The sequence below is a fragment of the Epinephelus lanceolatus genome, chromosome 5 (assembly GCF_041903045.1).
Source record: "Epinephelus lanceolatus isolate andai-2023 chromosome 5, ASM4190304v1, whole genome shotgun sequence".
NCBI classification, from domain to species: domain Eukaryota; kingdom Metazoa; phylum Chordata; class Actinopteri; order Perciformes; family Serranidae; genus Epinephelus; species Epinephelus lanceolatus.
The window spans coordinates 15052266-15076406 of NC_135738.1; the positions used below are offsets into that span (position 1 = coordinate 15052266).

At 41.1% G+C, this 24141-nt stretch overlaps 1 protein-coding gene across 1 annotated transcript; it reads left to right on the forward strand.

The window, feature by feature from the left end:
* The first annotated feature begins 3841 nt into the window (after nucleotides 1-3841).
* Nucleotides 3842-19694, forward strand: c25h12orf75 (chromosome 25 C12orf75 homolog). Its single transcript, XM_033634147.2, has 6 exons — nucleotides 3842-4299; nucleotides 10710-10734; nucleotides 15219-15254; nucleotides 17796-17875; nucleotides 18507-18535; nucleotides 18662-19694. Exons 1-5 carry the CDS (start codon nucleotides 4257-4259, stop codon nucleotides 18509-18511), a joined length of 189 nt encoding a protein of 62 aa, XP_033490038.1. The 5' UTR covers nucleotides 3842-4256; the 3' UTR covers nucleotides 18512-18535; nucleotides 18662-19694.
* Nucleotides 19695-24141: the final 4447 nt, after the last annotated feature.

Below are 24141 nucleotides of genomic sequence, written 5' to 3' on the forward strand. Positions count from 1 at the left end.
CTCTCCAGCTAATTCAGAATGCAGCAGCACGTGTACTAACAGGAACTAAGAAACATGATCATATTTCTCCTGTTTTAGCTTCTCTGCACTGGCTCCCTGTAAAATCCAGAACTGAATTTAAAATCCTACTGTTAACTTATAAAGCTCTAAATGGTCAAGCTCCGTCATATCTTAGAGAGCTCATAGTGCCATACCAGAACTCTGCGCTCGGAGAATGCAGGGTTACTCGTGGTCCCTAAAGTCTCCAAAAGTAGATCAGGAGCCAGAGCCTTCAGCTATCAGGCTCCTCTCCTGTGGAATCATCTTCCTGTTGCGGTCCGGGAGGCAGACACCGTCTCCACATTTAAGACTAGACTTAAGACTTTCCTCTTTGATAAAGCTTATAGTTAGGGCTGGCTCAGGCTTGCCTTGTACCAGCCCCTAGTTAGGCTGACTTAGGCCTAGTCTGCCGGAGGACCCCCCTATAATACACCGGGCACCTTCTCTCCTTCTCTCTCTCTCTCTCTCTCTCTCTCTCTCTCTCTCTCGTGTCCTATTACTGCATCTTGCTAACTTGGCCATTCTGGATGTCACTAACTCAGCTTCTTCTCCGAAGCCTTTGTGCTCCACTGTCTCTCAGGTTAACTCGTATTGCAGTGGTGCCTGGATAGTGTGACGTGTGTGGTTGTGCTGCTGCCGTGGTCCTGCCAGATGCCTCCTGCTGCTGCTGTTATCATTAGTCATACTTCTACTGTTATTATACACATATGATTATTGTCACACATGGATACTATCAGATATTAATATATTATTATTAATTATAATATTACTTTCATTAATGTTGTTGTAAGCTACTGTCATTACCATCTGTCCTGCATCTCTCTCTGTCTCTGTCTCTGTCTCTCTCTCTGTCTCATTGTGTCATACAGATTACTGTTAATTTATTATGTTGATCTGTTCAATCCGCTGTGAGGGTCCAAAGGACAGAGGGATGTCGTATGTTGTAAAGCCCTGTGAGGCAAATTGTGATTTGTGATATTGGGCTTTATAAATAAAATTGATTGATTGAATTGATTGATACTGAAAATTACGTGTAAAAATTAGCCTTTTTACTGTTCCTGTTCCTTAGCTCAGCCGTTACCAGGCAACCAGCGGAGACTCCATGACGCTGCGCCACGCACAGATACCGAACCCAAGATGGCGCCTGTTCAGAATTGCTTACCTGGAGTATAGACGAATTCGGCGAGTGATTTGTGTATGCCGCCATCTTGCGGCAGTGCCATTGCTGCGTTGACATGTGTCAGTCATCAATTCATTATGTTGTCATTGTGAACTGACTCTCTACAATGACAGCATCATTCGAATAGCTGGATTGATGATGTTAGACAGTGGCCTCCGGTAACTGATGAAGGTATCTTAAATGAGTACCGATATTAATATAGAAATTAATCATTTGTCTGAGCGATAAGCAGGAAAATTAGAGTAATAGGGAGATAATAGACTGTATCATTAAACACTGTGTAATATAACGTTAGCATACGTTACGTGTGCTGACGTTAGCAAGCTAGCAGCGTGACATTTAATCATTATGGACAGGCTACATGACTAAAACCAACAACATGTGTTTGTGTTTTGTTTTAGGTATTCAAGAATATTTTATTGATCGCCTCGCCTCCGATGACCAAAAAACGGCAATTACAAGTCTCTGATTGAGGGTCAAAATTACCTGAGCTCCGGATGGGTCGGGCAAATTTTACACTGCCTTTTAGACGACCATCACATCATATTGAAGGCGATGTGATGGTCACGTAGCCTGTCCATAATGATTAAATGTCATGCTGCTAGCTTGCTAACGTCAGCACACGTAAGGTATGCTAACGTTATATTGCACAGTGTTTAATGATATAGTCTGTTATTTCCCTATTACTCTAATCTTTCCTGCTTATCGCTCAAACAAATGATCTCTATAATAATATCGGTACTCATTTAAGATACCTTCATCAGTTACCGGAGGCCAAAGAGTAAGTTCACACTGACAGCATTATGAATTAATGACTGACACATGTCACCGCAGCAATGGCGCCGCAAGATGGCGGCATACACAAATCGCTCGCCGAATTCGTCTATTTCCACCCTCTGGACTTAGTTGGCAAGTAGCTGGATTGGCCAGTGGAAGTCTCTATTGTCCTTTATCTATGGACCAACTGATGGGGAAGCAGTGCCTATCATTAAAATCATTTTATTCAAGGCAGTAGAACATTTCTGGTTTCATGCATCACTGAGCAACTTTCTCAGGAATGAAGGGCGCCTCACCTCCAAAGCAGTATCCAGTTCTCATGAGCCAGGTCTCTTTCCGAAGTTGTGAAAATCTGGCACTTGGGCAGTGACTGTGTCAGAAACCAACGAAAAAAGGCATCCTAAACGTTGGCATGATACGCAGCCAATTGCGATTACAGTTTTACAGGCCTGGCAGCGTCAGGGGGAAATGCGGCAGGACAAGGAAGGTTAAGACAGTGAAAAACCGAATGGGGCGGGCAGGAGTGGTGGTGAATGGGTCCAACAAACACGGACTTTCACCTGAGAGAGCGGTGTTCGTGTCCCGTTAGATTCTTTTGTTGCCTAACCTAACCACATATTTTTATTGCCTAAACCCAACCATGTGTGTTTGATTGTTGAAGGGAAAAAAAGTCGATTTGTGAGGTTGTACCAACATAGTGCATTTATTTTGAAAGAGACTGCATGTAAACGGTAAATTTCCTGTGAAAAGGGAAGTGTATCTTGAAAGACGTCTATGCATTGTAACAGGCAGAGCTTGACACGCTGTCCCAGAACGTGCACAACCAACGCACCCAGGGTACCTTTCATGTCGTATCTCGAGGTGGAAAGTCCATGACCAAACGTTAATGTGTGACAAGGTTGGAGTGAGAATATGTTGGTTCTCTTGGACAGAACCAGGCTAGCTCTCTCCCCCTGTTTCTAGTCTCTGTGCGAAAGCTAACCAACTGTTAACTGTAGCCTTGTTGATCCTCTCATTTAAGTCTCTGCCACAAAGGGAATAAGTGTATTTCCAAGAAATGTTGAACTTTACCTTAAAGTGGATTAAACAGTATCTAATCTCATGTGGAATATCAACTTTTCTGTACAAAATGTTTACCGCTACTGTTAGCAGCATTACACTCTCCAGGATTTTGCAACAGAGCATGATTTCATAGTATAGAGCATCTCGTGAGAGTCCATATGGGGACCCGAGGAAACAATGATTAGCCTGTCTAGCACAAAAAACACAGAGAAGAAATTCAGATTTTAGTTTGGAGCATGTGTTGCTGAGAACTTCCTACAGGAATTTTAAAAATCTTGACTCTCAGCCAAGCAGGCATCATAACATCATAAGATAACACCACTGACTGAATGTGAGAGTCATTTTCACTGGTGGAGAGTGCTAATGCAATGCATCCTGACGTCTAAACTCAACACACATGACTACACTGGTCTTGTCAGAGCAAAACAACGGCATGACTGAAGAAGAGGACAAGGTTGAACTGGGATTTATTGGGGCTGACCTAAGTGTGACCCTCGTTGTTTCATTACATGAGACTGTTCAAGGCTCTTTCAGCTTCTGTGTGCGTGTGTGTGTGTGTGTGTGTGTGTGTGTATGAAAGCATAAATAAAGGTTCGCTATGTCTCAGCACACAAAGACAATTTGAGGATTTCACATGAAGTCACACACACAGGCTGATATATCGATGCCCCTTAAATGCATTTCATTTTTCACTCCACCTTTACATAAAATAGGAAGCTCCCTATTGGTTGAGGCTCACCCCACCCTCCGCCTCCTTTCCCCCGGTTTCCCGGGCAACCATGTCAGGGTGGAGGAAAAGAGCAAATCATGTGAGGGCATAGCATCTTTCTCTCTTTCTCTCCCCTCTCTCCCCTCTCTCTCAACCTCTCTCCAAGTGTGTGTGTTTGTGTGTGTGTGTGTGTGTGTGTGTGTGTGCATATAAAAGCCTCTCTCTCCATGCTTCCACTTCACTCTCAGCTCTCCATTGCTTTGCTGAAAGCATAGGCGCAGGACGGACGAGAGGGGAGGGGGACACGACTGAAGGAGATCCCTGTGTTACAGTGGGAGACATTTCTTTGACCTTCCTCCTTACTTTCTCCCCCACCCTCCTCCCCCCTCTCCCAGTGTGTTTTGGGTCTCCCTCCTTTCCCCCCGCTTCTTCCTCTTCTTCCTCTAAAGCGTCTCAGCTCTGCTTGGACGGTGGCTGCATCGATGCAAAATGGGTTGTGGCAATTCCTCAGCCACCAACACCTCAGGAGGGGGTGAGTGTTTTTAAGGAATGTGTGTGTGTGTGTGTGTGTGTGTGTGTATGTGTGTGTGTGTATGTATCTCTATATATATATATGTGTGTGTATGTGATAATGGTTGAGAGTGTGAGGGAGAGAGTTGTCACTGTATCTGCACCAAGGGGAGAGGGTGTTTTGAATGTAAATGAAGTGTGTCGGGGTTACCCTTGCATTCAGCATATGTACTCAGATGTGTCCGTGTGTGTATATCTGTGTGTGTGTGTGTGTGTGTGTGTGTGTGTGGCTCTCAGTGTTTTGATTTCATTCACGGATAGCTGTATATCATTATGTATGTTTGTGTCTCAAAAGGACTGTAAAAATCATAATTTTTCTTTCCCCCCTTCCTAATGTTCATCATTTTATGGCATTCTTGCTGTCACTCTGTGGTGTCTGTGTGCTTGCAGAGGTCTCTTATGTGTGGTGGGTTGATCACGAAGGGTTTCCCACATTCTAGTATAAGACACCAGAGTAGCTGCGTCAGGAATGTGCCGCTTTGATACTGACAATGACACTGAAACTGTTCACAAACTGTTACAATGTCAGCGTCTACAGTTACACAGAAGCTATAGATGTTTGTCTTTCTCCGGGTGTGTTTGCACTGGTTTCCATGGATTTTGAGCATAAAAGAAAAGCAGCTTTAGTGACATTCACATGCCTTTGTCTCCCCACTTGACTAATGCTGGCTGTGTCTGTAAGCAAGCCGCTTTGAAACAGTGGATCAATGAGCAGGTTTCATTCATAAAGCCTGGAGGACACATTTGAATGGGAAAAAACACTGTATCGCGTGGTTATACCAACGCTTGCAGAGATATCAGCTGTATTGTGGATTGTCCTCAAATAATACATCTCTCTCAGCTGAATCATCCTGATACAATACCTGTTTTAAATTATACCGAGCAAATCTCTGGGCACCACTGTCAAATTGAGGTAATAATTAGATTGAAGTATCTGCAGGATTACCTCACCACCACTGCCCATTAAAGCAGTATGGTGTGTGTTTGTGTAAATTTGTGTGTGTGTGTGTGTGTGTGTGTGTGTGTGTGTGCTTGCAGGTACCTAATCAGTGCTCGCCAGGCATGTTAACAGAGCCACACACAGCATCTGGAAAGCACGACCCAGTGTTGTCTTTAAATTTGATCTAGTGTGAGGCTACAGTGTCTGCCAACAACATCTCAGTAGGTGTCTGAGTTTGTTGTGAGCGTGAGCAGCTGTGCTCATGGCTGTGCAGCAGGTCTTATCCATTTTTTTCTCTTCCTTCTTAAAGGTCAGCGTTCAGCACAATGTCAAGGACGTGTGACATCCTGTCACTTTGACAAATGTAGATGTATTTGTCCATGCCAACTGACACTCACTATTATTATCTGTAGAATTAAGATAGAAGCACCCTGCTGCTCCCATGTTATCCCAGGGTGTATAATTGTCTCACTACACATAATATTAAATACTGTAAGTCTTCATAGGAAAAGTTATGATTAATGACAAATCTGCACATGATTGAACACTTGAAAATGGATTTATGTCTATGTAGGCTACAGTTACATTATAAAGTGTTATTACCCATTTATAAAATGTTTATATACTGCTTATACATGTCAACTATAACTAGAGATTAGGATTGAGACAAATATTTGGGATGAAATGACTGTCTGAAGGAAAATCCTCATTTGAGTAGCTGCGTTCAGTCTTTTAATCTCGTGATCAAAAATGATCTGAGGCTCATCCTGAGACTGTTCTGTAAATAGTTTTCTGATAAATAATAAATATAGTAACGTTTGATCAACACATCAATCGCAGGCTTAAAATAACAACTTCTGGTTAGCTCTCACACATTTCCGGTTTAAGTCCCACCCACTTCGGGTTTAACACATGTTGAACCTCCCTATTTAGCATGTATGAGCTGTAAATAAACAGTTAATGATGGCTTCTAACACATTTGATGTAGTTGCAAGTGGATATAAATGTTTATCAATGTGTTTATCAACAAATAATCTCCTTCTCTGGGCACCCATAAGTGCAGGTTGATGTATAAACACATGATTAATCCTAAAATAGTGAAACCAAACAAACACACGAACACACAAACAAACAGAAATGTTGTCATAATAAACTCGGTCTTATAACCAATACTGATGCACATAGCTATCCTTTAGCGGCGGTGTGAGACGCATAGTGGCTTTTCGCCCGCATTAGGTGGTTTGGAGGGGAGGTGTATGGCTCACACAAACGACGGACTTTCTCCTGAGAGACTGCTGTTTGTGTCCTGTGTGAAAGCGAAAGTCAATTGAGTTACTTTAACGACAACGTAGTTTGCTAGAATGTGTAGCATAATACGCTAATAGTATCCCGGGTGATATATGTGACATATGTCATGTGACGTTATATTATGCTAGTAACAAACATACCTATTTTTAAGCCAAACCATGATGTTTTTTTCTAAACTTAACCACATGCTTTTGTTGGCTAAAGCTCAGAGAGTCATACACTCCGTTTCCACCAAAATTAGCGTGTGTACGTGGGCTTTTTAAACACAGGAAAATTCACTAAAAATGGGCACTCCACTACTTTCCCATTGCAAGTAGATCAGCGCTGTGTACACGGCTCTGCAGCAGATGAGTATGCTTTTCTGTGTGTGTGAGGGTTTTTTTGGTGTGTGGCATCCGACGTCACGGATGGGCCAGAGAACACATTAACAGTGGAGAGGAGCACAGAAGCCTGTGAAAATGTTACAGTGATTACTTTTTTGAATATATCTCCGGTGCGATGTTTATGCGTTACTTCGGAGGAGAAAGGCGGTATTTTGAGCTGGTGTGTCATTGCATCTCGCCGGTAAATGAGCTAAAATTAGCACGTTCACCTGGGTGTTGTGTTCCCATCAATGCTGTTGGAGCTGGAGGCATTAATTCTCGTGACAACTGCAGACTCGGATGCAAATGGCAATTAAAACATTTCCCATTGCACTGAAAAAACAGATGTTAGCAGGTGTTAGTGAGTTTTTTGTGCAGTGGGTTTAAGTTAAATGTTTGAGGCCACTGACCATGCATCTGTATTTGATGAGTTGGAAGTGTGAAAGTGTTGCAATATTATATTACATGTCTTAATGGGAGAAATTATAGTTGTTAACAAATCCTGTACACTAATAAACACTAATATGAGCTTCCAACGACATTACAGTGCATTACAAGGCATTCTTTGAAATGCTAAATAGGATTAAAGCAAAAATTGCTAGCATAAGTTCTATAATTTTCAGACGATATTCAAGTCATCCAAGATCTTTTCAATTTCATGACCACTTGGTGCACTCTATATCACATTGCTCATCCCCTGTCTTATGCACCCAGATGTGTGCCCTTGGATATGAATGAGCTTTTGTCAGCCTACTGAATAGGCCCCTGTGTCATATCAGCAGACCCAAACATTTACCGTGAAAGAAGCTCCTCTTCATTCCATTTACAAGGATGAAATTCCCTGTATTTCTGTGTAATGATGTGAATGTGATTCTCCTGTATTCTGCTATTACATCCTATTCGAGTGGGGCTCTTTTTGAAGGTACATTTCTACTTTAATATCATGGGGGACGATATGAAGAACCAATTGAAGGGCAGAATGAAGGCTTTTGTTCCCCTGCTGCTGATACTGTATATGTTCAAACAGGATGTTAGATTACCCTCCAACTGAATGCATTGTGATCTCATTTCGATTCAAATCAAGTTTAGTGGACTGCCTGTGGTTCAGCGAAGAATGAGCTGTTGTTGGACCATAAAAGAGTCAAACAGAATTGGGATGAGCACAATGGGCATCATTAGGACTGGGGAATTTTACATTGCATGTCTTATATCAGTTTACAACATATCCTCTGTTACCCTTCAGAGCCAAGTTATGAATTATTTAGAGTATCCTATACAGTGAAAACCCCTATTGTGAATATAATGCAAAATTGAGCACTTACTTGCATAAAAGAGGCAATACTCCTAAAGTATTCTTTATTCTTTATTCAGGATCCCTTATTAGTTGTCACCACAGTAACAACTACTCTTCCTGGGGTCCGTACAAAACATCTTAGACAATCCTAAAGTATACTACTAAAGTATAATTGCTGCATTCAAATTTTCAATGGTAATTTTTCTATCATGCGTGCCTCTTCAATGAACATTACATAGTAAATTCATTCATTCATTCATCTTCTAACCGCTTCATCCTCTTGAGGGTCGCGGGGGGGGGCTGGAGCCTATCCCAGCTGACATCGGGCGAGAGGCAGGGTACACCCTGGACAGGTCGCCAGACTATCACAGGGCTGACACATAGAGACAGACAACCATTCATGCTCACATTCACACCTACGGACAATTTTAGAGTTATCAATTAACCTAGTCCCCAATCTGCATGTCTTTGGACTGTGGGAGGAAGCTGGAGTGCCCGGAGAGAACCCACGCTGACACGGGGAGAACATGCAAACTCTGCACAGAATATCCTATCCCAGCTGGCATTGGGTCAGGACCCTGGGCAGGTCACCAGACCATTGCAGGGCTAACACAGAGAGACTGACAACCATTTAGAGTCACTAATCAACTTAACCTGCATGTCTTGGGACTGTGGGAGGAGGGGAGCCGGATTGGGGCCCACACTGGGAGGGGAGTGCAGGGTTCCAACCCCACACCCTGGATTCGAACTGGAAAGCCTCTTGCTGCGAGGCAACAATGCTAATTCTGATGTGTGTCCATGTGTGAAAACAGTGCATCTTTCCCTTCATGTAGGCCATCCATCCATTTTCGTAACTGCTTATCCTGTTGAGGGTCTCGGGGGGGCTGGAGCCTATCCCAGCTGTCACTGTGCGAGAGGTGGGGTACACCCTAGACAGGTCACCAGACTATCACAGGGCTGACACATAGAGACAGACAACCATTCATGCTCACATTCACACCTACGGCCAGTTTGAGTCACCAGTTAACCTGCATGTCTTTGGACTGTGGGAGGAAGCTGGAGTACCCTGAGAAATCCCATGCTGACACGGGGAGAACATGCAAACTCCACACAGAAGGGTTCCCTCCTGGGATTGAACCTGGAACCCTCTTCGAATTTATGTATGAATAAAGTGTGAATCTGATTTGTCTAAAAAAAAAGCTGAGCAAGAGGGGCAAGAAAAAAAACATTAATTATGTGTCCTTGAAAAGTCACCGAAAAGATATGAAATTTTGTACATGAAAATACGTGGAGACCCAGGATAAATCTGCTCATTCTGAAGGATAGCAATAGATATTATTTTGACAGTCAGGAGGTAAACTTACATCCATTATGTCCATTTAATTAATAGCCCTGGAAATCATATAAATGTTTCTTGGTGTCAACTACAGATTCATCTTAAACTAGATTATATTATAAGCGTCAAAAAAAAAAAAAAAAAAAGAATGACTATTTGACCACAAATGCACATGTCCGGTTACCCCCCCCCCCAAAAAGATGACCCCACAGGTTGTTTGTACAGTCTTGCTCTGAAGTCATCGAAATCTGGCGCTTGGGCAGTGACTTGCGGCGTCAGAAACCAACGAAAAAAGGGGCCCTGATACGCGGCCAGTTGCTGTTATAGTTTATATTATAGCAGGAGAGGTGGTGGATGGATCCAACAAACACTGACGTTCACCCAAGTGAGCGGTGTTCTGTAAGATTATAAAGCCAAACCCTGTTCTTTTTTTTCCTAAACCCAACCATGTGTGTTTGTTGTTGTGTTATATTCTGAAAGAGACTGTATGTAAACATTATATTTAGTGTATCTTGAAAGAAGACAGTGCATGTAACAGTCAGAACTTGACACAGTGTTCCAGAACGTTAACAACCAACGCACCCACCTTTCACATCATATATGGATGTGGAAAGTCCATGACCAAACATCGATATTTGACGAGGTTGGAGTAAGAATGTGTTGGATTTGCACTGAGCCTTAACAAACACAGGCGGTCTACTGCAGATTCTCCACTCGCTGAAGTCTCATACGTCTCTGTCTTTACTGTCCTGATAAGGACCAGGAGGACAACCATGGAAATTTCCCAAGAAGTCTCATGAGGAGCTCTCCAAAGCTGCCACCTCCACACCTCCCTAAATCACTGCCAGCTAAGGGTTCACCCCTTCACCTTGATCACTCTGTGCAATTAAAGAAGTGCTGCCATTGTCTTCTTAAGCATTGAACTAATTGACTTCTGTGACATGTTCTGAAAAGGCGGGCAGGGAGCTGTTAGATAAATCGTGTTCTGTGTCACATACTGTACATTGGTAGCTGTTAGCTGTCTCGGCTGTTTGGCTGTTGAATAATGGCCTTTGCTGGTGAGGTAACACACATCCTTCAGTTTTTTTCATGATGAAGGTTAATTAAATCTGGTCTTTTCATCTGTTTTCAGGGCCAGCAGACGTCTCCAAAGATGTGTAAGTACATCAGTCACTTTTTCAAGTATTTCTAAAACACATCATATGTGACATTCAGATGACATTGTATGCTTTCATAAAAGAGTTTCATTCAAAGGATTTGGGAAATTTATATGATGGAGCAGATAACCTATTCTTTGAGGTTACAAAAAAATATTTTTGTCAAGAGATGGAGCCCTATGATGAAACTACTAATACAGTGACAACCCTACACCCTTCCCCTCCACCCCTTCTAGTATTTATTTAATTTTATGTATTTTTTCTCTACATTAAAATTAAATTATATTCATTAAATTATATTCCTTATACCTTTCCCCCTTTTTTCCTTTTTCTCTTTTTTCTTATTTATTCATTTGTTTACTTGTCTGTTTGTTCTTTCATCAATAAGTCAAGTATGTAACATATATCTGATACAAATATGTTACTTCTGTTATGTTAAATTCCTTACTATACTTCATTGCTGTATACACCTAATTGTGGTCAGATTTTCTGATGTGTTATATTAAGGTGTAATGAACAAGATGTCTGCACTGAGAACAAAAATAAAAAGTTTAAAAATAAAATAAAATAAAATAAAAGAGTTTCATATACTGTATCTGCCCAAGTAGTATTTGTACAGTATTTCTTGTGGCAAAGTATTCATGTCCTCACTGACATTATAGTGATGTAGACAATATGAAATTTATAAACAGTATAACATTTAAATGTGAAATAACTTTACAGTAGAAGTGTCAGTGAATGGCTTTAAGTAAGCTGGAAACTACAGTCACTTTCATACTAACAAACAAGTACTTCAGTTCACACACTTAAACCTGACAGTAACATATTCTTATTATTTACATTAGTGATGTTTGTACACAGTCATAAAACATCTATATTTTCCTGTATTTTATTATTTATTAGTTGACCAACATGAAATGCAGATTTGTCTTTATCTTCAACCGTTAAGACAGTTTTTATAATGTATATGAATTAAGGTATCATTGATATGACCTTTGCACTTTTGCCATTTCGTTTCCTTTCACATCTTATATTATTTAAAGTTTTGCCACTCAACATTTTTGTTTGTTGTTTGTTTTTACACTGACTTCATACACTATGCCTTTGGCATGTATTTGAACTAGGGCTGCCCCAGACTAAGAATTTCCCGAGTCCACCAAGTCGTCATTTAGGGCCATTAGTCAACTAGTCGCCCGCATGTTTACAATATTAATTAAATTCTTAAATAATATATTTTGGGCGGGGCAACACAATGATTTGAGTTGAAGGTGTGAGAAAAAATAGTATCAGTAACATTGTTAACACTGTGCTACATTTCAGAGAAATACAAAACCGTACTAATGAACCTTCATTAATATAGGCCTGTATTTTATCTACAAGTTCACATCACACACTGAGCGAGCCGCCTGTTAATGACGCTGTGGGCTAATGGGCATGTAGCTACTTCCATGTTTCAGATGATACGTCATGTTTGTAGTCGACCAATGAAGATGAGTTTACATATCACCTTGGGTTCGTCCTTCACCTTCTCAAAATGATCCCACACTTTGGATTTCCTGCCTGACATGTTATTAACTAGCCTGTGGAATAACCGATAAACAAATATACTTGAGAGTACCATTTAATGTTTATATTTTAACTAGGGATGCACCGAATATTCGGTAACCGAATATATTCGGCCAAATATTACAAAAAAACACACATTCGGCATTCGGTGGAATAAGTTAAAAGCAAGGCCGAATAATAGCGGCGTTTTGATAACGCAATCAAACGGCGTGCCGTGACGGGCAGAATAAAATGTCGGTAGTGTGGCTATCCGTCCATCACGGCACTCGCATTTGCGACTAAAAATAGTTTTGAGTGAGCAAAATAGGCTTAAATCATTCAGCACGCTGTGCGAGCAGCCTACAGATTTCAACCAGCAGCAGAAACGAAAGGTGAATCCCACCGATTGTGGGTTGAACGGGGGACACAGACAGTAACGTTAATGTATTCCTGTCAAATACGGCAGCCATCGGCTTACCAACGACGGAGAAGTTGGTTCCAATAATATCGTCTTCTTGGTGTCATGACTGCCCAAAAGTACCTGAACAGCCGAGCCAGCCGAACACAGGCATGTGACGTGTCAGAGGAGAAACGAGCCTTTCACATTTCTCTCTTTCTGGCAGTAACGGCCCACAAACCTCACCGCACTTTAGGGACTGTTCATTACTTATGAAGGGACTGTCAGGGGAGGAGCGTGGCTGGTTGATTTTTATTTTATTTATTTATTTTATTTTGATCCCCCCTATGTTCATCACTTATTGATGCTGTTTTTGAAGTATGAATAAGTCAATAAGTAATTTTTTCCATTGAAATATCATTGATGCATTATAGAGAAGTGATTTATCTTTTCATAAATGACAAAAGGCACATCTGTCTCATTTTCGCTGTGGTATCGTGATACTACTCAGAACATGATATTTTCATTGGTATCGCACAGTAGTACCGTACCGTGACAACACTAATCTGGAGGGGGTTCATCTGCAAAAACTAATGAAAAACTAAACAATGATATTCAGTGTTCGGTACTCGGTATTCGGCCAAGCGTTTAATAATATTCGGCTTTGGCTTCGGCCACAAATTTTCATTTCGGTGCATCCCTAATTTTAACGTTATTTCAGCTCTTTGGAGAAGTGTTTGTACAAGATTTGGCTTTTTATCTGCAGTTTGTGGCGCAACAATGAGTGTAATTCCCATCCCTGAGAAACAAGTCAGATTTGGATTTACACATATAGCTTCTTTTTAATTTTTATATATAGATATAAACTTTTGTGATGTCAACAATTACTAAATATTTTCGGTATGTTGTATATATTTATGATCCAAACCTACAGAAAAACTTAGAGGGGGCACATTATATGCAAAAAAATGTCATGAAAGCATTGCTTTAATTCGTTGTCTCTTGCTTCATGTGTGATATTGAGCTGATAAGGTCTGTGTCATGCATTACAAATCCAATTTGGAAATGAATTATACTTGTGTGAGAGAGTGAGTGTTGGTTAGATACTGTATGTTATGGCAAAATGAAGACTTCTAGTGAACCACAGTTTGATAAATGCAGTAAAAACTTGACTGCAAAGATGTCTATACTCTGCTCAGTAATATCCTGGTACTGAGAGACACGAGCTCCACTGTATAAAAAGAGACTGACAGACACAGAAATTAATAAATACTTGACCTTGATGCCACGTCCCCTCTGGCTCTTTTTTGTTTAACAACTCTTTTGGCAAAAAATATATTTCTTCTGGCTTAAGGAAATTCAATTTAGATGTTTTTCTGTGAAGGTTGTCCTCTGCCATCAACAGTTCATGTTTATCAAAGCTATGGGAGGGGCAGCATTTCCAAAGCACTTCCCGGAATCAGCGAATGAGTGTGTGTGTACGTGTGTGTGTGTTTGGGGAGATGTATTACTCATCTTACGGGGACATTAATCTGTTTACCAAGTCACATTGTGGGAACTCACATTTCCTTTTGAGGTAAAAGTGCAAGTCTCCATCTCATAAATATCAAAATTTAGGGTGCAGACTTGGGTTAGGGTTAGCTAGGGTTAAGGTTAGGGTCAAGGTAAGTCTCCAGGAAAAAATGTAAGTCAATGTAGTGTCCTCTAAAGTAATGGAAACACAACTGTATGTGTGTGTGTTTATGTGTGTGTATGCTCCTTGATAACTATCTGAGCAGCCAGCACAGGACCCATGAGAGCTGACAGCAGCACATCACTGACTCACTGAAGCTAATCACAGCTTCCTAGGACTGTACCACACAACAAATTATCACGCTCACACACACACACACACACACACATTACCGGAATGTCAACACAAGATTGAAGGAATAATACACCCCAAAAGTGAAACTGATGTCATTATTTTGCTTGCAGTAGTGGAAAAGATACACACAGTGAATTAGCTGGTGCAGCCTCATGTCATGACTTAAAACACAAACAAACAAACAAACAACAACAAAAATAGCCTAAAAAGTGAGGTCATTTAAAATCGGCTGTTCAGTAGCCTGGTTCCAGACCTGAAGCAAAATTGGAAATTCAGTCTGATTATCATGAACTCCTGGAGTGGGAATTCTCAAAAGGGCTAATGCAGCACACCTCAAATGTTCCCCATGTTTTAAAAGGAGAATTTCACCACATTTTAAGTGAGTTTTTTTCTGAGTTTACTGAGGTAGAGACTAGAAATACAAGCCCATTCTGAGCACCACTGACGTCACCGGTTCGAACAACAGATTTTGAAAAAGCCCCCAGAGACACAGAGAGCACTATTAAAACATCTTATTTTATGTACACCCTAAATTTGGATAGATTAACTTAATGTTGAAAATTGGCAAAGTTATCCTTTAATGCTTCTTATCAGCATGTATGTTTGTTGTTTAGTTTTAATGTCCTCTGTGCTCCCGTAAGAGCTGACCTGACCTGTGCTTCTTCTCTCAATCAGGACAGAAGATCCTGCGGCAGACGATGAGAAAAGAAGGTATTTTGCTAATATTCTTATTAGGGTCCGGGCAGCTAAGATGCCAGGACACTATTGTAATCCTAGGTATTCTTTTTCTTCTTCTTCTTCTTCTTCTTCTTCTTCTTCTTCTTCTTCTTCCGAGGAAATCATACTTCCCACTTTGCACAAAGGTCCAGTCTCATGCCAGATATCCTCAGCTGTAAACTCAAGCCAATAGTCCTGATGGTGGCGCTACAGCAAGCGTCTGAAGTTCAAAACTTTGAAAATTCATAACAAATCAACCATACGTGCTACAACTACAACTTTCATCAAACTGTAGCCCCAATACTGAAGAAACTTTTGTACATTTAAACCTATTAAAAATTATGAAATTCATCACTCTGTTTTTTTCAAAAACTGTAAAACTTCTTAAACCTGTCTCTTCCCACAATTTTTGCTCAACTGACACCAAACTTGCTACAGAGCATCTTCAGACTGTCCTACAAAAACTGTGTTTCTCAGATTTTTGATTTATCAAAAATTGAGCCTACAGTGCATCAAAATGTTTGACTGTAAATGGTACTGTAAACATATACATGCAAATTCTTGCTAAATAAATCTTCAATGTTCATGAAAAAAATGACAAAATTCTAGAGTCATGGTAGATGATGTGTGGCAAATTTCAGAATTTTATCTCAAAACTGAATTTTTGACAGCATTTTGAATTTTGCTCTAATGTGAACAACTGGAGTCAATGTAAAAATGGCAATTTTAAACATCAGTTTTTCACTTATGGAGTAAATCAATCATTGTTACAAACAAATTACCAACATCTCCATGCTGTCTAGATGCAATATGTGTATTTTCAGATTTTTGTATTAATAACAGTGGTTTCAAATCTGCCTTTCCATGCACGGATGGCTGCTTTCCTACACAACAGTGAATGGCTTACTCGCCTACTTGCTTAAAATTGCCTGAGCGTGACTGATCACTGTGCAGCATCTTGAAGTCTTTTTTCTGCTAGAAAATCTGCCTTCTCATGCTTGAAAATAAACCAAACTTTTCAAAAGGATCCAGTGTCAATACTTCAGAGTGAAACCATCTGAGGCTTCTCACTTTGCACATAGCTCAACTAGTTAAACATCAGTTTTTCACTTATGAAGCAAATCAATCATTGTTAAAATAAATTACCAACATCTCCATGCTGTCTAGATGTAATATGTGTATTTTCAGATTTTTGTTTCGATAACTGAATTTTTTTACAGTGGTTTGAAATCTGTTTTTCCATGGATGGATGGCTGCTAAACCTGCACGTCTGGCTTAGTCAGTTTGTGAAGCTACACATGAATTGTCAATGACTAATTAGCTCAGTGAGAGAGAAATTGATTCTTAGTCTCACAGGTTGTGAGTTCAAGCCTCAGCTGATGCAAAAGGCTAATTATGTTGCTAAATTGCGTTTTAGTCATATCAATATACACATGCAGTGTGTTAATTGCAAAATACAGTTCTTTGCTTTTGTAGCATACAGGTTATGGAATATTAACAGGCTTTTTTATTGGGTGACATTTTGACAAGCACAGGTGTAAATGATAAGATAATAAGACAAGTGATGGCTGAGTTCCATTTAGCTGCTTTGGTTTCAAGGTCCTGCATTGTGGATGCTGGCTAACTGTCACACAGTTGACTTACTGGGAAGTTGTGATTATTCTTTACTTTAAGCTCTGATTACTGCCAATTATTGTCCACAATTGGCAGTAACCAACCCAACTGGCAGAAAAAATGTTGGCATTGTTTCTGCAAACCATGTGTATGTTTCATTGCACGTTATGTAATCAATATGTTGAAGCTTTATGTTTCTGGTTTGGTTTTAGCAAAAAACCTTACATGTGTGGTCAGGTTGAGGCACCAAAACCACCCGGTCATTGTTAGGAAATGATCATGTTTTGGCTTTAAATACCTGATTTTGGGGGCACAATCCTCACTGGAAAAGAAATGATGTCTCTAAAAAAAACAACCGCTTTTCATGGCACTATACCTGTTAGAAAAAGAGCAGCATGTCACTAAAAAATACCAACATTTGGTGCTGAAAAAGCTGCTAGAAACACAGTGATGGGTCACTACAAAACACCCACATTTGATGTCTGAAAAACGTCCAATTGCAACGTATTCGTTGTTTGCCGAAATGTATAATGCCGACATTTTCTTCTTGTAACTGGGCTGCAGTAACTGGTAATAATGCAGTCTAAAATCTGCAGTTTCAAATGACAATGATCAAATGTACCATGCCTCCTAATATAATTAGGTGTTGGGTGTTGCAGTGTTTGTGTCGGCAAGGTTGAAAGGATGAAAAATTTAGGCATACCAGATTAACAATCAAATTCCTAACAGCATCACACAAAGCTCTAATGTGATTTAAAAAAAACAGGTGTGGTATCACCTAGGAACAGTGAGAAACATATGAAGAGCTGATACACTGCTAAAAGGATGAACTGTGTTTAACTGTGAACCAATTGTCTTTTAAATGCTCCTCTCCTCTCCTCTCCTCTCCTCTCCTCTCCTCTCCTCTCCTCCTACTCTCAGGAACTATGGTGGCGTATATGTAGGTCTACCAGCAGACCTGACCACTGTGGCTGCCAGCCAGTCCAAGTCCACACGTAAAGGTAGACATCTATAACCATGTGCTGTGCATTTCATACTCTGAAAAATTGATGAGGATCTTGTTGTGAAGCAGCCTGGGGCACAGAGAGAAGTAATCCCTTGTGGCGGAGCTGCCACCGCATGAAACCACATGTCTGCTTGCCTACAGCAGGTTTTATTTGACCTTTACTTTTAATGAATCTTAATGAGAAGCATTTAATTTATTATTAGTTTGGCTACTCATAGCTGTGAGGATAAACATATAGTTCATAATCTCTATTTTGACCATGGTTAAGTACAATAGAGATTTGCTGCTACCATGCTTTTGTATTTTGCAGCCCCCTGAAGGCTTTCCTTTCATGTCCTCTTGTGGCTTTCCCCTCATGATTGTCCTTGTGCTCATCAAGGTTAAACATGCTAATGAATTGATTCGTTTTTCTGTTTCCTTTGGCACAACAAGTACTGGCTCTTTTTTCCACTGAAGTCTTCCAGTTCAAACTGCTGGATGGAGTGCGTGGGTGTTTTTTGAGCACAGTCTTGACATTGAGACGGAAACACTTGAACAAGAAATTTGTCAAACAATTGTCCTATAAATATCCAAGCACTGATTCTGCCCCCCCCCCCCCCCCCCCCACCCCCCCCCTTCTCTTGCAGACTAGCAGCGACTAAAAGACACAACGCAGGTATTTTAAAAAAGAAACAAAGCCGCTTGTTCAGCTCTTAACATCACATGCTCTTCTGTATTTCTTCTCTTAAAGTGAAGCCGGTACTCACATGAAAGCCAGTGACTCTGTGCTTTGTCTCGACAGGATCCTCCATATTCATTCACCTAGAGACACTCACATTACAAGCAGAGAGCATGTAAGTGCTCCTATTCTGGCTCATCACACACTGAATAACAACTCAGGCTTTAACACTGTCATTGGGCGAGGATGTGGACAGCTTGCCGGGGATCTGAGGACGCTGCCTCATGGAGTCATGGGTGGCACAGTGACGCAGGGATGCACAGCAGAGGTCTGCATACGGCATCCATCATCACCCTTCACTTTGCAAAAAAAAAAAAAAAAAAGGAAGATGAGCATCGGAGCGGACAAGCACCCACCCTGGGACTGGCTGTGGGCGGCGGCAATGGGCATTGTGACAGCCATCTTGGCTTCTCGGTCACGGCACTGGAACATTCTCTTTCTTTCTCAGGAGGAGACAGGGGACCCAGCCAACTAACTAACTAACTAACTGTCTGGGAAACACACACACATTCCCAATAGCCCTCTGCAATAATAATCACTGCTCAGTTATTTCTCTAAGAAGCCATCAATGATTCATTGTGTGGCGGAGACAGAGTGTTAGAGAGACAGAAATCAGAATTTTGCAAAAAGCGGCAAACAAGTTCTTGTTAATGCGTCACAGAACATCAAAATAGAATTGATTTCAATCAGGGGCGCACTGCTGTAAGTGTCTGAAAATGACACTGCTTCCGATGATGAGCCTAAATGATAATAATAAGTTAAATCAAGAGTGTTTTAATCGACGTCCGCAAATGTCCTGCTATTGTCACTTAACTTGTGCCCCAGACTGATTATGTAACATCAGCATATGACTCATGATACTTAGAGGATCTCCCTCTCTCTCTGTCTGCCTGCCTCTTTCTCTCTCTCATGCTCTCTCTGCAGCATGTTGTTTTTTCCCCCTGCAGAGCTCTGATTCTGGGTAATTCACACAGCTCTTACAATCTTTCTCAGAAGCAGAATTGCCGTTTGTTCTTATCTCTAAGCATAAAATGTGATCTAATGTCTAACAGCAAAAACAAAGTCATTAAATTAAGTTCAGTTGCAAAAAAAAAAATTGTGCAAAAAAGGAAACCGAGAGAGGCAGAGGTGGTGATTTTTGTTTTAACGTCCCTTGTTTTTCATACAGTTTACTGACATTGTTTTGTAACTGATTTTATTACAGTCTATTTTATACATTATGTAACACACTTTATTGTGAATGTTGTGATGTTCTGTATGTAGTCCCTTAAGGATAAAGCTGGTGCTACGCTGTGTTTTTGTTATGTCCAGCAAATACCATGAAAAGACTAAAGCCAACCAATCCCGTGGCCTTCAGGAGCTGATGGAGTGGTTCCATTGTCATGGAGATTAATAGGAAATTCTACTCATAATGGCAAGTAGTTTTCAATGGTCCTATAGATATATACAAGGATGTAAATCCAGGTAAAAATAGGTCACTAACATTTAGTTTCATTTTTTTAAAAAAAGGCTCAGTAATCTCCTACAACAGCTGGACACGGCAGTTGTTAGCAAATGTAATTTAAAAGGGGTGAATAGCGCATTTGTTGGGGACTATTTTCAGCTGTGGATTAATACACATTTGGTATTCTACTACAGTGATTCCCAACCACGAATACTTGGGGTGCGTTCAGAAATACTCACTCAGCATGCCAGAGTGCACTCTGGAACAAACTGGACCATTTGTAAATTAGTTGCGCTGTTGGATTGTACTGTTCCGTTCTTCAGACCATCACAGTCTGGGAGCAGCTGAGCGAAATCTGGGCACTCTGTCTGGGGAGACGTAGTCTGACTCATTGCATGTAGATTGCGGCCATAACGCTGCCACTGGGCACTGATTTCGGCCAGAATTCTCCCTTCCATCCCCTGTCTGTGTGTTACCATTTCCAAATCCCCTATTGTAAGGGCGCTGTCACTGCATCGTGGCCTTAGTGTTGCCCAAGATGAGTGTGGTTGGTTTAAAGGGACAAAAACACGGCAGCATGTTTCTTTCCCCCCTATAGAAACAAGATAATAGGTGATTTAAACCTTTCTCTTATGCTGACACAGCGCTGTAGAGATAAGTCTGGCTACGCAAGACCAACATGTTCTCACTCCAACCTCGTCACATATCAACGTTTGATCATGGACCTTCAACGTCTAGATATGATGTGAAAGGTACCTTGGGTGTGTTGGTTGTTGCCGTTCTGGGACACCATGTCAAGTTCTGCCTGTTACATGCATTGTCTTCTTTCAAAATACACTTCCGTTTTCATAGGAAATGTACCGTTTACATACAGTCTCTTTCAAAATAAATGCACTATGTCGGCACAACACTGCGATTTGGTGTTTTTTTTTCCTCCAACAACTAACGCATGCAGTTGGGTTTGGAAAAAAGAACACTGTTTGACGGTTTGACTTAATAATCTTACGGGATAGAACACCGTGTCCCAGGTGAAAGTCTGTGTTTTTGGATCCATCCACCACCCCTTCCGCCTGCCCTATTCGTACTTTCACCACCTTAACATTCAGTTTTGTCCCACCACATTTCCCCCTGACGCCACCAAGTGCTGTTCAACGACAAAACAATGTTAAAGGACGGCTTTTTTTTGTCAATGTCTGACGCTGCAAGCCACTGCCTAAGCGCTGGATTTTGACGACTTTGGAGTGAGACCTTGGCAGAGTGCTAATCAGGAATCAGGGAATGTATTGTTAACATAACGGTTCGTTAATTCATGTAGAGCTAGAACACTCTGTTTCTTTGAACAACAGCTCTCTCATTTCAGTACAGAGCATCAGTTTGGATTTATGAATGCACCCTTGTACCCGAGGGGTACTTCTGCAGTTACAGTGATGTATGTGGAAATATATCGGTGTAGCTCAGCGAATTCAAAAAACATTAAATAACAATGAATTTAAAAATGTATTTTTAATCAGGGAGTGTGCGAGTAGCCAGCAAGCAAGCAAGCAGAGAAGTCTAAACAGTAAAAAATAATGTGTAAATGCTCAAAAATTAGCTCAAAATCTGGTTGTAAGTGTTAACTAAAAGGACCAAACATGCAGCTGAAATAGTCAGCGTAAAGTAATGCATCGTGTAGCTTCTGCGACTCATAGTACAATTGCAAACTTGACCAAACCAACCAAAACATTGACAGTTTAACTGTATGAAAAAATACTGTTCATAGTGTTTTATAATATCCAGCTTACTTGGAACCTGGTGGGTTAATGAAGGGGTACTTGAGTCCATCTGATAGGGGTGCAGAAAAGGTTGGGAACCACTGCTCCAGTAGTGTTTACAGCAGCAGGACAGTATATGTGGACTAAAGAGCTATGGTGCAGAGTTATAAGCTATATTGGTTATTTTATGGCTATATATTTGTTAGTCGGGTCAATTCATGGTGTTTTTTTCATGGTATTTTTGGACAGTAAGAAAACTATAGAACCAGCCTTATTTTAAGCAAAAACCTCACCAGTGTCCCCATTAAAAAACACACATTACAGCTGGGCGGACATTAGGGGCCAAGGTCATTTGTCAGCCAGACTCTTGACGGCTCTCTCTTCTAATGAATGTACAACAACCTCCACTCACCGGGACCCAAGAGGAGGGTGGAAATAGGCCAACTTTAAACACTTGAGATTCAAGAGATGTTCCGCGTTACACAAAACGCTTCATACGCCTGTGTGTGTGTGTGTGTGTGTGTGTGTGTGTGTGTAGCCTCGACTGACCGGTCACATGAAAATAGGGACTTATTTCACCATGCCTGAACACAAGCTCACTGTTTACTGTTTGTGTCTGTTTTCTCCAGAATGACGCCCACTAGCTGCCAAGCTCTGCTATCAGTCACTCTGATACCAAGGGAATTCATGCAGTGTCTTTTAATTGCAAGCCATTTGTCAGCTCACATTGTCGCAGCGTTTACACTGTTCACCTGAGGTAGAGGCAGAATATACTGCAGATACAAAGAGCTGCTTTATGTATTGTGTAGGCTAGTTTACAGCGCATTATAAAAAGAGCTGCAGTGTGTGCCTACAGCACCACAGCACCGGTTTGATTTAGAACCACGCCTGAGATGTTATATTTTTGGTGTCCATTTTCCTTGATGTCTACATTTCCTCGCTGCTGCTGCTGCCTCAGTTTCCCTGCGTCAGTCCCTACCAGAGGCCTTTGGCTTTTACAGCGTGTCGTGCCGCCTGTCTCTCCCTCTTTTATCAGCTCCGCTTTGCCCTTTATAGTTGTTCCTCCTGTATATGATGAATGTCATTGCCTTTGCCCTATTCAATTAGTCTAACAGGGACAAGGGGGCAGAATGTGGATGAACAACAGTCTGAAGTGAAGCCTTCTACTTTAAAGGGGAAGTACATCCATTTTCCAAAGTCATACATGCTATTCTTATGGTCTAACACAGCCAAAAGTATCAGTAAACATGAAAAACTTGTAACATCACAAAAATTGTGATGTTACATAAAATCTGGAGCTGCTCCACAGACATTAAATTGGGAAAGATGTTCTCAATGACACTGAGAGCACTCGGGGGAATGTTCTGAGTATATGGGTACATTTTCTGTTTCCGAATTGAGAACACTACAACACAATAAAGTTCCTTTGAGTATAAAAAGACCCCCATTCATTGTCTCTGGAGCACCTCCTGACTTTAAACCCTATGACATCACAAGTTTGAGACTTACTCCTCTCGTTTCTGGCTTTGAGAGAGAGTAGCTCATCTTCACAAGTATTGTTTGAACTTTTGGAAATCCTTATTTAGGTGGTGGTGGTGTTCCCCTTTAAAGTACGGCCATGGCACATTGTTGGATAGTTGTAAAAAGCTGTGCAACACAGCATGTTGTGTGAATGTTGTAGGGTTGGAATGTGCTTAGTGAAGTACAGGGTAGTTTGACACTTTAGGGGAAACTTTTATTTGCGTTCTTCCCAAGAATTAGGCGAGGAGATTGATACCATTTTCATGTCTGTACGCTGAATATAAAGTTACTGCCAGAGGCTGGCTAGCTTAGCTTAGCTTAACTTAGCTTTGTTTAGCGCAAAGACTGGAAACAGAGGGAAATAGCTCACCTGGCTCTGTCCAGTAGCAACAAAACCCACTTACCAGCAACTTAAGCTCTCTCGATTAATTCATAGAAAAAGGGTTGTAATGATACATTGTGGTTCAGCCCAGTAGCCAGAAGAAAATGTTCTCACTGAATGTTTCATTTGCATCACATTTTCAGGTTTGATACGTACTACATCAATGTTTCTATAGTGACGCAATGTATAAGCTGACTTTTGTCATTGGGAGGAGGAGAGAGGTTATGGCATTAGCCTGGTAAGACCATCGTGATGAGTTCAACATTCTGTTTCGCTCTCTGTGTCAGCCTGGACTCGCCTCATATCCACAAATTAAAATCCAGTCAGGGCTGGATCTGGGATCCGCACCATAGTTGTCACCATAAACAGCCACTCAGGGACTGCGCTGTAGCTGATGATGGAAAATGCAGGCCGCAGCTTGCAGAACAGTAATGGCGGCTCCCGA